This window comes from Nicotiana tabacum, chromosome 8 (assembly GCF_000715075.1).
Source record: "Nicotiana tabacum cultivar K326 chromosome 8, ASM71507v2, whole genome shotgun sequence".
In the NCBI taxonomy this organism is placed as follows: domain Eukaryota; kingdom Viridiplantae; phylum Streptophyta; class Magnoliopsida; order Solanales; family Solanaceae; genus Nicotiana; species Nicotiana tabacum.
This window is the reverse complement of record NC_134087.1, coordinates 204,058,997-204,072,544: the sequence shown is the minus strand read 5'-3', so window position 1 is coordinate 204,072,544 and position 13,548 is coordinate 204,058,997. Positions and strand designations below refer to the sequence as shown.

Here is a 13,548-nt window from a genome sequence, read left to right as displayed (position 1 = left end):
TCTTTGACTGTGAGATATTCTATTTTCAACCCTTCATCAAGGTGATGGCGCAAGAAAATCAAGGCCTTAGCACAGTCTTGGGTGGATGCTTTAGTTTTGTCTTTAATGGCGTCTCCAAGACCCATTGCATCTAAATGGATTTCAGCATTCAACACTCATGCCATATAGTTCTTGCCCGAAATTTCAAGGGCAACAAACTTTCTTTTCATAATGTCAGTCATAATTAAAAAGAGGAGAAAAGCTACCTTAATTTTCTCAAAGAGCTTCTTGAGATGGTAGAGTCTCGTGCTGATAACGTGTAATAAAACAATAAAAGTAGAAGAACAATATTGCAGAGAAAGAGAGAGAGGAAATTCTTATTGAATTTTGGGATCATTTACAATGGGGTAGGACCCCTCTATTTATAGGGGAAAAATGACTTAGCCACAAAGTAAAACTCTCTACAAGATAGACATTCACTCTAAATAGAATTCTATTCATAACAATTTGTTTATTTTTATTTATTTTTATTTTTTTGTTGGAGAGGGTGCCTGAAAAAATAGAAAGAACCAAATGGGGAAGTTTGGAAAAACATCTTGCTATATCATAGATATGTAACGAAATATAGATTATACTCATGAAGAAATATCTAATATTACGCATTTTCATGCGACAAAGTGTGGATTTCAATTTTTTTTTTAAAAGCTACGTGATAATAGGGGTGGGCGTTCGGGCAGTTCGGATTGGATATGAAAATTTCAATTTGAATTGTTGATTTTAAGATTGAAGAAATGACAATCCAAAAGTTCGGATTGATCGAATTTTTTAAGTTCGATTTCTGAGTAATCGGCTTGGATATTTTGGATTTTCGAATTTGAGCTTATAAGTTGAAATATCTCTTCTTCTTACAAAAATGAATATCCAAAATGAAGTACTCATGTTAAATTACCTGAAAAGTTCCTCAGTCTCGCCGTAAATCATCCAAATAAAGTATTCAAGTGAAATTATTATTAAAAAAATACAACAAAGACATTAATATTGTTGATAAGAAATAACAATAGTAAAATCATATCTAAATAGAAAAATATTTTTTCGGTAACTTAGTAATTAATATTAAATATATGAGATAATATCTAATGGGTAGGTTATTGAATTTATTACTATTGGCATTGGGATAATGGACTAAATATGAAGTATATAAATTTTGGATTTTCGAATATCCAAAAATTCAAAGTACCAAATCCATTAATCAATCCGAAATTCGAAAATTTAAAAAATTAAATCCATAATCTAAAAATCTAAAAACTTTGAATTTCGGTTTGGATTTCGGATTTGCCCAAACTATGCCCACTCCTACATGTTAAAGCCAAAACGTACCAAATATAAACAAAAATTGCAAATATGACGCAGTTTGGCATATTTTTAACTTTTGACCTCGGCTTGCCCCATGAGCAGAATCTCAAGGTCAAAAGTTGATAGATGGAACTTCGGCCTAACTCAACCCCAAAAGCTAGCTTATGAGGTGATGATTAACAAAGAGCATATAAGGAGACCAAGGACCTCAAATCCCTTTGATGTGAGACAACTCAACACCCCCTCACGCCCAGGACTGCAAACTGGAGCATGAACAACATAAATGGAGGCCCAACAAATGGACCTTGGGCCTAACTCAACCCCAAAATCTAGCTTATGAGGCGAGGATTGCCCAAGACCATATAAGGAGATCAATGACTTCAAATCCCTCCGATATGGGACAACTCAACAAAAGTTAAAAGTGTTGCCCTTGGAGCAAGCGAGAGGCAACACGGGTTAAACTTGAAATTCTACTTATAGGGTAAGCTGAGATAAAAATTCAAGACCATCCACTTTAAGGGCTATCTGTGTACTTCATCCGAATATAAAACTACCGTAAAGAAAGATGTAGTAGGAGATGCAAATTAGACAGTACACAATTTAATTTGGAAAATATGTCCAAAAAAAAGTTGATCGTTCTCTCTATCAAGCCACACAATATAAATAGATCAATACTTTGAGACACAAATTTTTTGGGTCACTCTCATTTGATGTTTATATAGTTCTCCCAATACAAAGAATTTAATGTTATGGTCTGCACGTCTAGACCTAGTTTGGAGATAATCACTTCTCATATTGAACAATAGCCAACTTGTTATCTCAAAATCTTTTAGTCTCATGCACGTTATTCAAAACCCTAAATCCAAACTCTTCACATTTTCAAAATAATTTGACATATATAGCTGGGGAAGAACTTATTTAGCTAGTTAATTAGCTTTCAAAACTCACATCCCTGAGTAGAGTGGCAAACTGGTGGGTCGGATCAGATATGGTTTGGATCGAAAATGGGTAATGAAAAAATGGATCAATTATCCGACCCGACCCATATTTAATACAGGTAAAATATGGGTTAACCGATGGATAATATGAGTAACCATATTATCCATGACTTCTTGCATATGATTATTTTTGGTAGAATTCATAGTCTCCCTAACTTGAAGAAGCCCCAATTTGAGGCTTTACAAATGTAAAATTTAGACTCATTGGTTATTCATTGGTTACCCATTGGTTATCCATTTACTAAATGAATAATATGGTTCTTATCCATATTTGACCCGTTTTTAAAAAGTTCATTATCTAACCCATTTTTTAGTAGATAATATGTTTTGCCACCACTATCCCCGAGCATTCTTAATTACTAGAAATTTCTAACTTGAAATTAGATACTCATCTGTTCGTTAAAATTTTTGCACACCCCTTAAGAAAGATATTTTAGTTAATATTCTTAATAATTAGATCATTTGTCTAAACTAGTGTTTATTTTTCTTAAAGGTCTTATATACATTTTTACGAGTGAATTTGAAAGGAAAAAAAAAAGTAATAAATTCTTTTTGCTTTTGAAAAAGGTTAAAATATATAAAACAAAATCAGTTCGTCAAAACAATTAAAATTTGAGACCAAAAACCGTACTAATCCTGAAGCCACTCAAAATGGTCTTTGTTGCTGTAAGTTTCGAGATATATCTATATCAAATTTCAATTTTTTATTTTATTTTTTTCCTTGCTCAGAAGCTAATAGATACAACATACATGTAACCAGATTTTTTTAGTTTATTGCCAACTGCGTCCACTCGGTATTTAGAATGTCAACCTCAGACATGGTCAGCACAAAATACATAAAAAAACATTTACAAAGTAATTGAAAGGGTCTTAATTTTCAGCTATATAAAGCGTACACAGCCTAAGAGCAAAACGTGCCATTTCAAGTTACTCACAAATTTATAAAGATGGCCAAATTCATAGCTTTTAATTCCTTGGTTTTGATCATTGCTACAATTGCTTTTCATTGTGCTATAGTCAATGGAAAGATTTCAAGTAGCATGTATGTTAATTGGGGTGCTCATCATTGTCAAATGCTAGGGGATGATCTTCAACTTGTCCTTGATAAATCTGCAGGCAAGTTTAATTTTCTTTTCATATGTATAATATATGCAAAAATTCTTAATTACTTGTGTAGCCTTCCCTATAACAGCCTCGTTTGTTCCGATATTTTTTGGCTGCTATAGTGAAGTGCTGTTATAGAAATGATATATTATAACATTACACAAAACGGTTCCGAAAAATTTTGGCTTTTATAGTGAATAGTTGTTATATATAGAGATGATGTTATAGAGAGGCGTGACTGTATATATACATATTTTATATATAGTTTGAGTCGAAAATAATGGTTTCGATTGAAACCACAGAACCTGCTCTATATTTACCTCTGGCGGGAGGGGAGTGCCTCCCCAAATAATTAAGTGAAAAGGGGTGCCAAAATAAGAATGACATTTTTGTTTGATTGAGAAAAAGAAAAAAAAAAGCAGAATTTTTAAATTTTTAGGTTGACAATATTATTGACTAATTTGGTTCTAACTTTCAGGTTCTGGTGCGCAATCAAAAAGAACATTTCTCTTTGGTAGCTTTGAAATGCTTATCAAGTTGGTACCTAACAACTCAGCTGGAACAGTCACAACATACTATGTTAGTATATATATAGGCAAACCTCTCTATAACAATCTCGTTTGTTATGATGTTCTTTTGCTGCTATAGTGAAGTGTTGTTATAACGGACATATATTATAACACAACATAATAATCTTTTCCAACAAAAGCTTGACTTTTATAGTGAGTGACTGTTATATGGAGATGTTGTTATAGAAAGGTATGACCGTACAATATTCAAATTTGAATTTCTTAATAAGCAACTAACAAAATCAAAAAGGATGTTAAGAGTCAATCAATTGTACAAAAATTATTAGAATTCTATGTACTGATGATATTTTTATTTATTTATCATTTGCAGTTATCTTCTACGGGTACCAAGCATGATGAAATCGACTTCGAGTTTTTAGGAAATGTATCAGGACAACCTTACATTCTCCACACAAATATTTATACCCAAGGTGTTGGAAATAGGGAGCAACAGTTTTATCCTTGGTTTGATCCAACTGCTGATTTTCACAACTACACCATTCATTGGAACCCTAATGCTGTCGTGTAAGTCGATTTTTTCAGACAACTTTCTTCCATTATACGAAAACCAGCTTATATGTCAACTTTCCCTACTCTTAGTATCTATTTATTTATAAAAAAATTGGAGTGTATTTTGTATCACGAAATATACTTTTTGGAAAATAGTTTTTTCATAAAATAATCATTTTTTCGGTATTTGGTTGCAAATCCAAAAGGAGAGAATTGACTTCCCTCACTCTAGGAAGGAAGTCATTTTTCTCCAAAGATATCTCAATTCTTAAGTTTCAATCACCACCACTTAGACATTATTATTATCAATCTTTAATAAATATGATTTTTCGAAAAATATTTTTCACCATCCATCCGAATATGATCAAAAGCAATTTTCAGAAAGTAAATCATTTTCCGGAAAATGACTTTCATTATTCCAAATAGACGTGCAACCATATACAGTCAAACCTCTCTATAACAACCTCGTTCGTTCAGATATTTTTATTGGCTGCTATAGTGAGTGTTGTTATAGAGGACATATATTATAACATAACATAAAAATTGGTTTCGAAAAAAATTTAGTTTTTATAGTGAATAACTATTATATAGAGATGTTGTTATAGAAAGGTTTGACTGTATCTAATTAGAAAGCAAGAGAATCTTGAAATTTGATATGTCACTACTTTTTTTTTCCAGATGGTATGTTGATGGTATTCCAATTAGGGTATTTAGAAATTATCAATTCAAAGGAATTCCATATCCAAACCAACAAGGAATGAGAATATACTCTAGCCTTTGGAATGCAGATGAATGGGCAACAAGAGGTGGACGTGATAAAATTGATTGGACAAATGCACCATTTATTGCAACATATCGTAAGTTTAGGCCAAGAGCTTGTTATTGGAATGGACCATTGAGTATTGTTCAATGTGCTATTCCTACTAAATCCAATTGGTGGAATTCTCCTTTATACAGTAAATTGAGTGCTCCTAAAGTGGATCAAATGAACTCAATTAGGAGCAAATACATGATTTATGACTATTGCAAAGATACTACACGATTCAAGGGAGTTATGCCTATTGAGTGTTCATTGCCACAATACTAGAAGGACGTCAAAATTGGAACGATACAACGAAGATTAGCATGGTCTCTGCCCAACGATGACACACATCATGAATCGAGAAGGACGTCAATGTGAAAGCTGCACTTGTTCCATTTTCTTATCGGAAATAAAATCTTCAATGTACTCCCTTTGAGCTTCAATATTTTACTTCTCGTGTTTGTTATTTTTGTTCTCCAAAATATTTTGTTTTGGTTGTTTTGAGCAAGAAGATCTTGCTGAGTTGATCTCTAATTTATGTACTCCATTCTTTTTAAGTAAAAATTTGGTTGTTTGTATTATGCTCCCAAGGTTCAAATTCTCCTTTCTTTCTTTTAATATTGCTTTCTTTTATCTTTACTTTTGTAAGGCATCAGCTATCAACTCAAGGCTATTTTGCATTTATTTTCTTTTCATTATTTTGAATGAACAACTCTTTCAAAAAACTCGTGTTAGTTGTAAACTATGAATTTTGAATGAGGTGAATATTTGTCCATCTAAGAAAAAACCATAACTACTCATCTCTAGTATAAAGAATGAAATTTAAAACAGATATTGTGACACTATTTTCTTATTAGTCCATTTTACAAAAAAAATTATATTATTTATATATTTGGAAAGAACTTAATTTTAAACTTTCTTGTTTAACTTTAATGGCATGCTTTTATAAATACAAAAATCTAATGGCATATGACACAACTAAAAAAGGGGGAAAAACCGACCGATATTGGTCGGTAAGTGGCAAAAATCGACCAAAAACCGATCGATTCGTGGCGGTCGGTAATAGTAACATAGGTAGAGCTAACCAACCGACTTTGATCGGTATTTTTCTACCGATTTAGGTCGGTCAATTAAATACAAAAAAAATTGCCGAAAAAACTGACCGAAGTTGGTCGATTTTTTTCGACCAAAGTCGGTCGGTATTTTAACTATGTAATTAAAAACTGTACCATCTGGGAATCGAATCGAGATCTATACTATAGCAGAATACTATTCTACCACTAGACCATTGGTGCATTTTGTTTTAAGACCGTCTTTTATTTCATTTATACTCTTTAATTGTATTTTCACACGAAAATAACCGTTTTATTAAATAATAAAATTACCGATCGAATTCGGTCGGTTTTTTAAAATGACCGGCCGAATCGGTTTGTTTTTTAATATTGATTTTAATTTATTCTAAAAAAAACAACCAAAATTAGTCGGTTTCTTGAAAAATAAATTTCACGGGATTCAAAAATAGTTTTCCACATTTTGCGCCAAAGAAAACCGACCGAAGTTGGTTGGTTTCGTCGGTCAACCGCAGTTTATTTTTGCCAAATTACTAGTAGTGTGAAAGACTAAAAGTCTTTATTTGTTTTCTTAATTCTCCTACACTAGTCAAACTGTACAACATAAATTAAAGAGGAGTATATATTTATATAAAAATATTTATTGTACTATTAGTGTAATTTAACATATGGTAACAAGTTATTGAAGTAATTCAAATATTATTCATCCACATTTATTGTAAACAATTAACTATAATTGGATTTTAAGTAACTTGATAGTGTAAAATTTTTTGCTATAATTTGTTAAGCATAGCGTTAATTTCTAACTAGTTAACGAAGGAATTACACTTTCACCGGACTAAAAAGTAAAAAGGTGAAAGGAGAGAGAAATACCAACATCTCTCTAACTTGAAACTAACCAAACAGCCACCCAGAAATGGCCACTTCTCCACTCTTACATAGAGAGACCTCATCGGAATACCACCGGAACCTCCTGATATATAAATCCTAGACCTAAGCTCCGCTATGGATGAGGACAACACGGTGAAGAATTCCTTCAAGAAAATCATACTAGAAAATTTTTTAGTTTCCTCCACAAACTATGAGCCATACCAATCCGGGCTACAAAACCAAGTTTTTGAACTAAACCCTGAGAACATATACCCATCCCATTATCAATTGAAGACAAAATCAGGCTCTACAAATATTGGAAATACTCCTTGATTATCAAATTGTTTGGGGGAAAAATTTCACATCATCTATTAAAGGCTAAACTTACTATTCTGTGGAAACCAAACGAACCACTCACCCTAATTGATTTAGGATGAGACTTTTTCATTGTCAAATTCAATAAAGAGGAAAGCATGAGCAAAGTCCTAAGCGATGGGCCATGATTTGTAGCTGGGTGATCGCTGCCGACTCGACACTACGCTATGGTAGGAAGAGCGGATCGCAATAGCTTTTGCCCGAATAGAAGTCCGGGATCGAATTTCCACGGGGAGCTAGTAATGGAGTTGTATTTTCTGTCTAGCCTAGAGTTGCGGTTGTGCTTCTAATGTCACTTCAAATATTTTTTTAATTTTTTTATTTATAACTACTATTATAAAACTAAGGATTAAAGCTAAATTATGCTAAGAGAATATTGCTAAGTTGTAATTAATGGGTAGAAGAGCACTAGGGTCGTAGCATCACCTAGATGGCTAATTGACGGGTAGATGTTACTAAGGATAGATAGACATATTTGGGGACTATGCTGTAACCGTTGCACAATTGCACCCACTCTTACACCTCTCAGTAGAGAGAGTGATTTTGCCCAATTGACTCTCTCGAAATCAATTGGGCAGGCCAATGAGACCAAGCAACTAGGGTTCAAGTAGGGTGATTACTCTCTCGAGATTTAACCCGTTAATTGGGACTACCATTTCTCATGGGTCCATCCTAATTCCTTGTTGGGTCAATTTTGGGATCATAAACTCTCTCTTTCGAGAAGAGTTAAATCTACTAAGCTTGAATCAGTGTTTGCAACCATCAATTCTTGAATAAAAATATAAAATCAACCCAAATAGCAAAAAACCAATATCAATCCAATCCTAGATGGCAACACCCATCAATTACCCACACTAGCGTTGAGCCACAACCCTAGCTAATGGGTTTAGCTACACATAATTATAGAAGACACTGAAGAAATAGATGAAAAACTAAACATATTAATTAATTACTAAGAAGAAACTACAATAATCTATTGTTAATGGGGAGCAAAAATGTCAAAAAAATGGCTACAATATCGGTCTCACGAGCTCAGCTGCGTTTCTGAATACAAAACTTAACCTAAAAATGGTAAAATGTCTTATTTATAGTGTCACACCTCCATTTTACCTGCGCCCGCCTCAAAGGGGCGCAGAAGGGGAGTTTTTCCAATTAAGGGACAATCAAAACGAGATTTATTTATTTATTTCAGAGTCGCCACTTGGGAGATTTATGGTGTCCCAAGTCACCGGTTGAATTCCGAATCGAGGAAAAGAATGACTCTGTTTAACAGTCTGCGCACCAGAAATCCGGATAAGGAATTCTGTTATCCCGGGAGAAGGTGTTAGGCATTCCCGAGTTCCGTGGTTCTACCACGGTCGCTCAACTGTCATATTCGGCTTGATTATCTGATTTTATACAATTATGAACCTACGTGCAAATTTTAACTGTTTACCACTTTGTTATTATTTATTCAAAGAATTGCAACGTCGTGAGAATGCATCTCGAATTGCGCCACATAAATATACCCGCAATTTTTGATACGTTCTAACTTCATTGAGATTTGGATTTGGGTCACATAAATTTGCACCCGAGTTTAGGAAAATAACATTATTAAATACGCGCCTAAAGACTAACGCGTTGTTATTTTGAGAAAAGTCGTAAAGTTCGCTATGCGGCCTGTCTCGAAATCTAAGCATTCAAAATAACTATCCGTTGAGGGCCCCGCAATTTGTGTTTTCTTGTTTGTCGAGGCTCGTTTATTATTTTTTAAAGGAATTTGCAACGTCATGGACATGCATCTCGAACCACGTCACAATCAATGTACCCGTGATTAGCGACACATTTCGACTCCGTTGAGATTTGGATTTGGGTCACCTAAATGTGCACCCGAATTTAAGGAGGTAAATTATTAAAGTACGCGCCTAAAGAGACTAACGCGCGGTTGTTTTGGGAAAAGGCCGCGAAGTTTGCTAAGAGGCCGATCCCGAGTTCTAAGTAATTAATACGTACATTTGTGAGGGCCCCGCAATCTGTGCGTTTTGCTAGGCGAGACTCATCTCATTTATTTTAAAAGGCAATCCTAAAGTGACTACATTTTTATTAAGTTTGTCTCTAAAAGAAAATCTCCAAATTAATTACATGCTTAAAAAAAGGGACGTGACTTATTAGTTATTAGTCTAAGACAAATGCAAATGAGAAATTGTAATCGAGCTTGTACAAAGGGAGATTATTTTGTATCTTATTCTATAAGTGAATATTACCAAAAAAATTGAAATTATAAATAGAAATACTGAATTGACGAACAATAATATCAAAAACGAAACTAATTACTCTTTACCAATTTTAGACCCACCTTACTAATTTCAGCTCAATTTATTTAATACAAGTGAAATTCAGGAATTCCAAAACACTTTCCTGTTTCAGCTTGCAGCTGGCCTCTAATCTCACAAATTATACTACGAAACAAAACTAAACTAATATGACTATTACATAATCATATTCCAAGATCCAAACAGTCCCGGTCCAGATTAATTTAGCAGTCCAACAAGCTCATTTTTAACTACAGGAACTAGTTACCAGATGCTAACATGTTTTAATAAAAAAATCTCTCATACAACTCTGTTTCAGTCCACTTACTACATACTAACAGGGATCTACCTATCATCAGCGACTGAAGAATTTAAATACACAAGTCATATTGAAACCAAAGCAGAATTTCAACTCTTCACGTATATTCAAACTTCGTGTTTTCAGCTTACAGATGCCAAAGTTACAGTTGTGTACTTGGTATTGCCAATACAAGAAGAGGAAGGTCAGCAAAGTATTATGTAACACAACAACAACAACAATAACCAGCAACAAACAGCGAACGGAATACCCAGCGACAGATTTGAAAACCAACACGATTCCAGCACACTCAACGAAATAGTATCAACACAAACCAATGCAGACCAGGAATAACAAACTCAAAAATCCACTTAAAACCTCAGTGAAATCTCAGAAATAACCAGTCTCTCTTTTACTCTCAGATTACTAAACTTTTTAAATGTTAAAAATTCGGCCTAGACTCTCTCCAAAATATCCCCAAAATCCTCTCCAAAAATCCCCTCTTTACTGCTTATTAATCACTCTATTTATAACAAAACTCTTGTCTTGAAAGACTTAAACTAATCCGAAATATTCTCCCCACACTTACATGCCATGTTCCCCACTACTACATGCTTTGTCTCCCACTATATTAAACAAATACATTAATTCCCACTACCACATGTCTTTTATTTATTTAATTCTCTTATTCCCCAGTACCGCATGCTTTGTCCTCCACTATATTAAACAATGTATTAATTTCCACTACCACATGTCTTGTTCCCCACTATGTATTAAATAATGTATTTTTAATATTATTAGTACTTAGTGAACAGAGCACTCGAATCAATCATTTTTTTTTAAATTTAAAATCCCGAAAATGCCCCTGAAACTACTGAAATTACTATTCTACCCCATCAGCTATATCCAATCCTCCTAAATCAATTAACCAAACTACAGTAGCTATAACCAAATCAAGCCTGACAATTGACAAATTAAACACATGAAACTAACTCCCAATTCCGTTTATCATGGTCAGATTCATATCAACAAACTTAATAGGACAAACAAGTAGATTCAAATCACTAAACTCAATCATCAGTTGACCTCAAACTAAATCAAACAACATCATAACAAAGATGAATGATTCAAACTATATTATGCTGAACTACTACGGTCAGATTTTAGACTACGATTGATACACAAATACATGGGCTGATTTAACGATTTTCTAAGTTAAACCTGTACAAAAAATGTAGGAATATTGAAAGTATATCGACATTAAATCGTAGTCTATATTCCTGGGTTCGAATTCAAACTAATACAAACTTCAAACAAAAATGAACATGAATTATCTATAATACAAACAAAGACCTGGGTTCGAATTCAAACTAACCCATCAGAACACAAACACAATCATAGAAAGAAGAAAAGGAGCGGAAGATGAATTCGCTGAACGAAAACTAAAAGAAAAGAGAACGGAAACCTACTAGTTTGAAGTCCGGGTTCGAACGGAACCTCGACGTACTGCCTCGACGTATGACTGAGTATAACCTCGAATGCATGACCTCGACGTACTGCCGGGAGATGGAGATGGGGTGAGCAGCTGTGGCTTGGAGATGGAGGGGTCATTTTAGGACGATGGGTGAGGCAGCAGAGGTGAAGCAGCAGCAGCCATGAAGGAAACAGCGGCCATGGCGGACTGGCTGTGTAGGTCGTGACTGGAGGTGAACGACGACGAGGATGGGCCTTTTTTGAGGTAGAAGCAAGCAGTAGCTGATGCGTTTTTGTCGCGTGACGTAGCTGTATTTTCGCTGCTTCTTTGAACTATTTTTAGGAGCTAAACTCTAGTTATTTCATGGTTGATTTTGCCCGGTTTAGGGTTGAAGCTTGTTCGTTGTGGTTGCTGGATTTATGGCGGTTTGGTGGTGAACGATGATGGACATAGTGGACATGAGGAGGAGCTGCATGTGATGACGATGAAGAGGCTGGGCTTTTTTGAGAGGGACATGATCGTTTGGACGAGCTGGTGGTCGACGGGCTTCGAGCTGGAGTTGCTCAGAAGCGAAGAAGAAGTAGCCGGTCGTTTGGGCTGTTCGTTGGTTGAAGGAAGATGGACGACGGGACAGCTGCTACGTCAATGGTGATGTGAGCTGAGTGGTCTGGTTTACGACGAAGAAAATGGAGCAGAAAGGGTGGTCGACGGAGGTTCGTCGTTTGGGGGACTGCTGGTGGTGAGGGGGAAGGGCAGCCATGGGAGGGATGATGGGGACGACGGGGAGGGCAGCCATGGATGGCGATGGTTGCTGATGGACGTGAGGGGGAAGGGGGTGGTTTGGGGAAGATGAAGAGGAGGGGGGGTTATTTGGTTTGGGCCTGGTTGATTTAATTTAAAAGGTGGCCCAGTCCGATTTTCTTTTTATTTCTATTGCTTCTTTTTCTTCTTTTATTTTCTTTAAATAAAACTAAAATTCTAAAAATCCTAAATTAGCCTATAAAACTAAATTAATTTATAGGAACGCTAATTAACTCTTAATAACAATTTACACACAATTAAATAGCAATTACGATAAAATCACACAATTTAGAAATTAAATGCTAAAAATGCAACGTGCATTATTTTTATAATTTTTTTATTCTTGTAAAACAAACTTAATTGCTCCTAATTGTAGAATCAAATCCTAAATGCAAATGCGACATATTTTTGTATTTTTTATTAATTTAAAAAATAAACATGCACGGACAAATACAAATAATTATCCAAAAATGCCACGAAAATTCTCAAAATTGCACACAAAGGAAAATTGTTTTATTTTGAATTTTTGGGAGTAATTCTCACATAGGGCAAAAATCACGTGCTCACAGCTGCCCCTCTTTGTCCGAAAACACAAAGAGTTTTCGTGCAAAGATAAAGTGAGCGGATACGAGCGATTTTTGTCCGTTGGAATACTCCGTGTGAAGCAATTTTTTGAAAAGATTTAACCGAACCTTTGCTTCAAAGGTTTCCTACATATCTCTGGCTAGAAGAGAATCAGGTTAATGTAGTTCGGGAAGTTTTGGTAGCTGGGACTACCATGGGACTGCAATGTTACTGTTGTTGCATGCTGTTATTACTGCTTGTCGACCTCCTTGTTACACCATGCTGAAAGAAAACAAGAGGCTAGAGTAAACTATAGTCTATGAATTACAAAATCTTATCTAGATCTTCAGTCGTGCTCTTGTGTCTCTTATTGCTTTGATGTCTCGGTGACTCCTCTGGTATTTCTTTACTTCTGGCTCGACTTGTGGTCTTCCTTCTGATTTCTGCTGGGGTTTTTTGTTGTAACCCTCCGCTTTACTGACTTCAAACT

General features: G+C 34.9%; 1 protein-coding gene and 1 non-coding gene across 2 annotated transcripts; both read left to right on the top strand.

The window, feature by feature from the left end:
- The first annotated feature begins 3,268 nt into the window (after positions 1-3,268).
- LOC107805693 (putative xyloglucan endotransglucosylase/hydrolase protein 26) lies at positions 3,269-5,860 on the top strand. The gene is made up of 4 exons (XM_016629766.2): positions 3,269-3,446; positions 3,913-4,013; positions 4,335-4,528; positions 5,192-5,860. The coding sequence occupies exons 1-4, from the start codon at positions 3,278-3,280 to the stop codon at positions 5,598-5,600; spliced, it is 873 nt and encodes a 290-aa protein (XP_016485252.1). The 5' UTR covers positions 3,269-3,277; the 3' UTR covers positions 5,601-5,860.
- Positions 5,587-5,692, top strand: LOC142163733 (U6 spliceosomal RNA). Its single transcript, XR_012694664.1, has one exon. It is a non-coding gene; the product is annotated as a U6 spliceosomal RNA (small nuclear RNA).
- Positions 5,861-13,548: the final 7,688 nt, after the last annotated feature.

Bases quoted from the DNA above. Each gene is read 5' to 3' on its own strand.
- LOC107805693 (XM_016629766.2), top strand. From the start codon at position 3,278: ATGGCCAAATTCATAGCTTTTAATTCCTTGGTTTTGATCATTGCTACA. The intron at 3,447-3,912 runs GCAAGTTTAATT...TCTAACTTTCAG, and splicing joins TGTCCTTGATAAATCTGCAG to GTTCTGGTGCGCAATCAAAA. The intron at 4,014-4,334 runs GTTAGTATATAT...TATCATTTGCAG, and splicing joins GAACAGTCACAACATACTAT to TTATCTTCTACGGGTACCAA.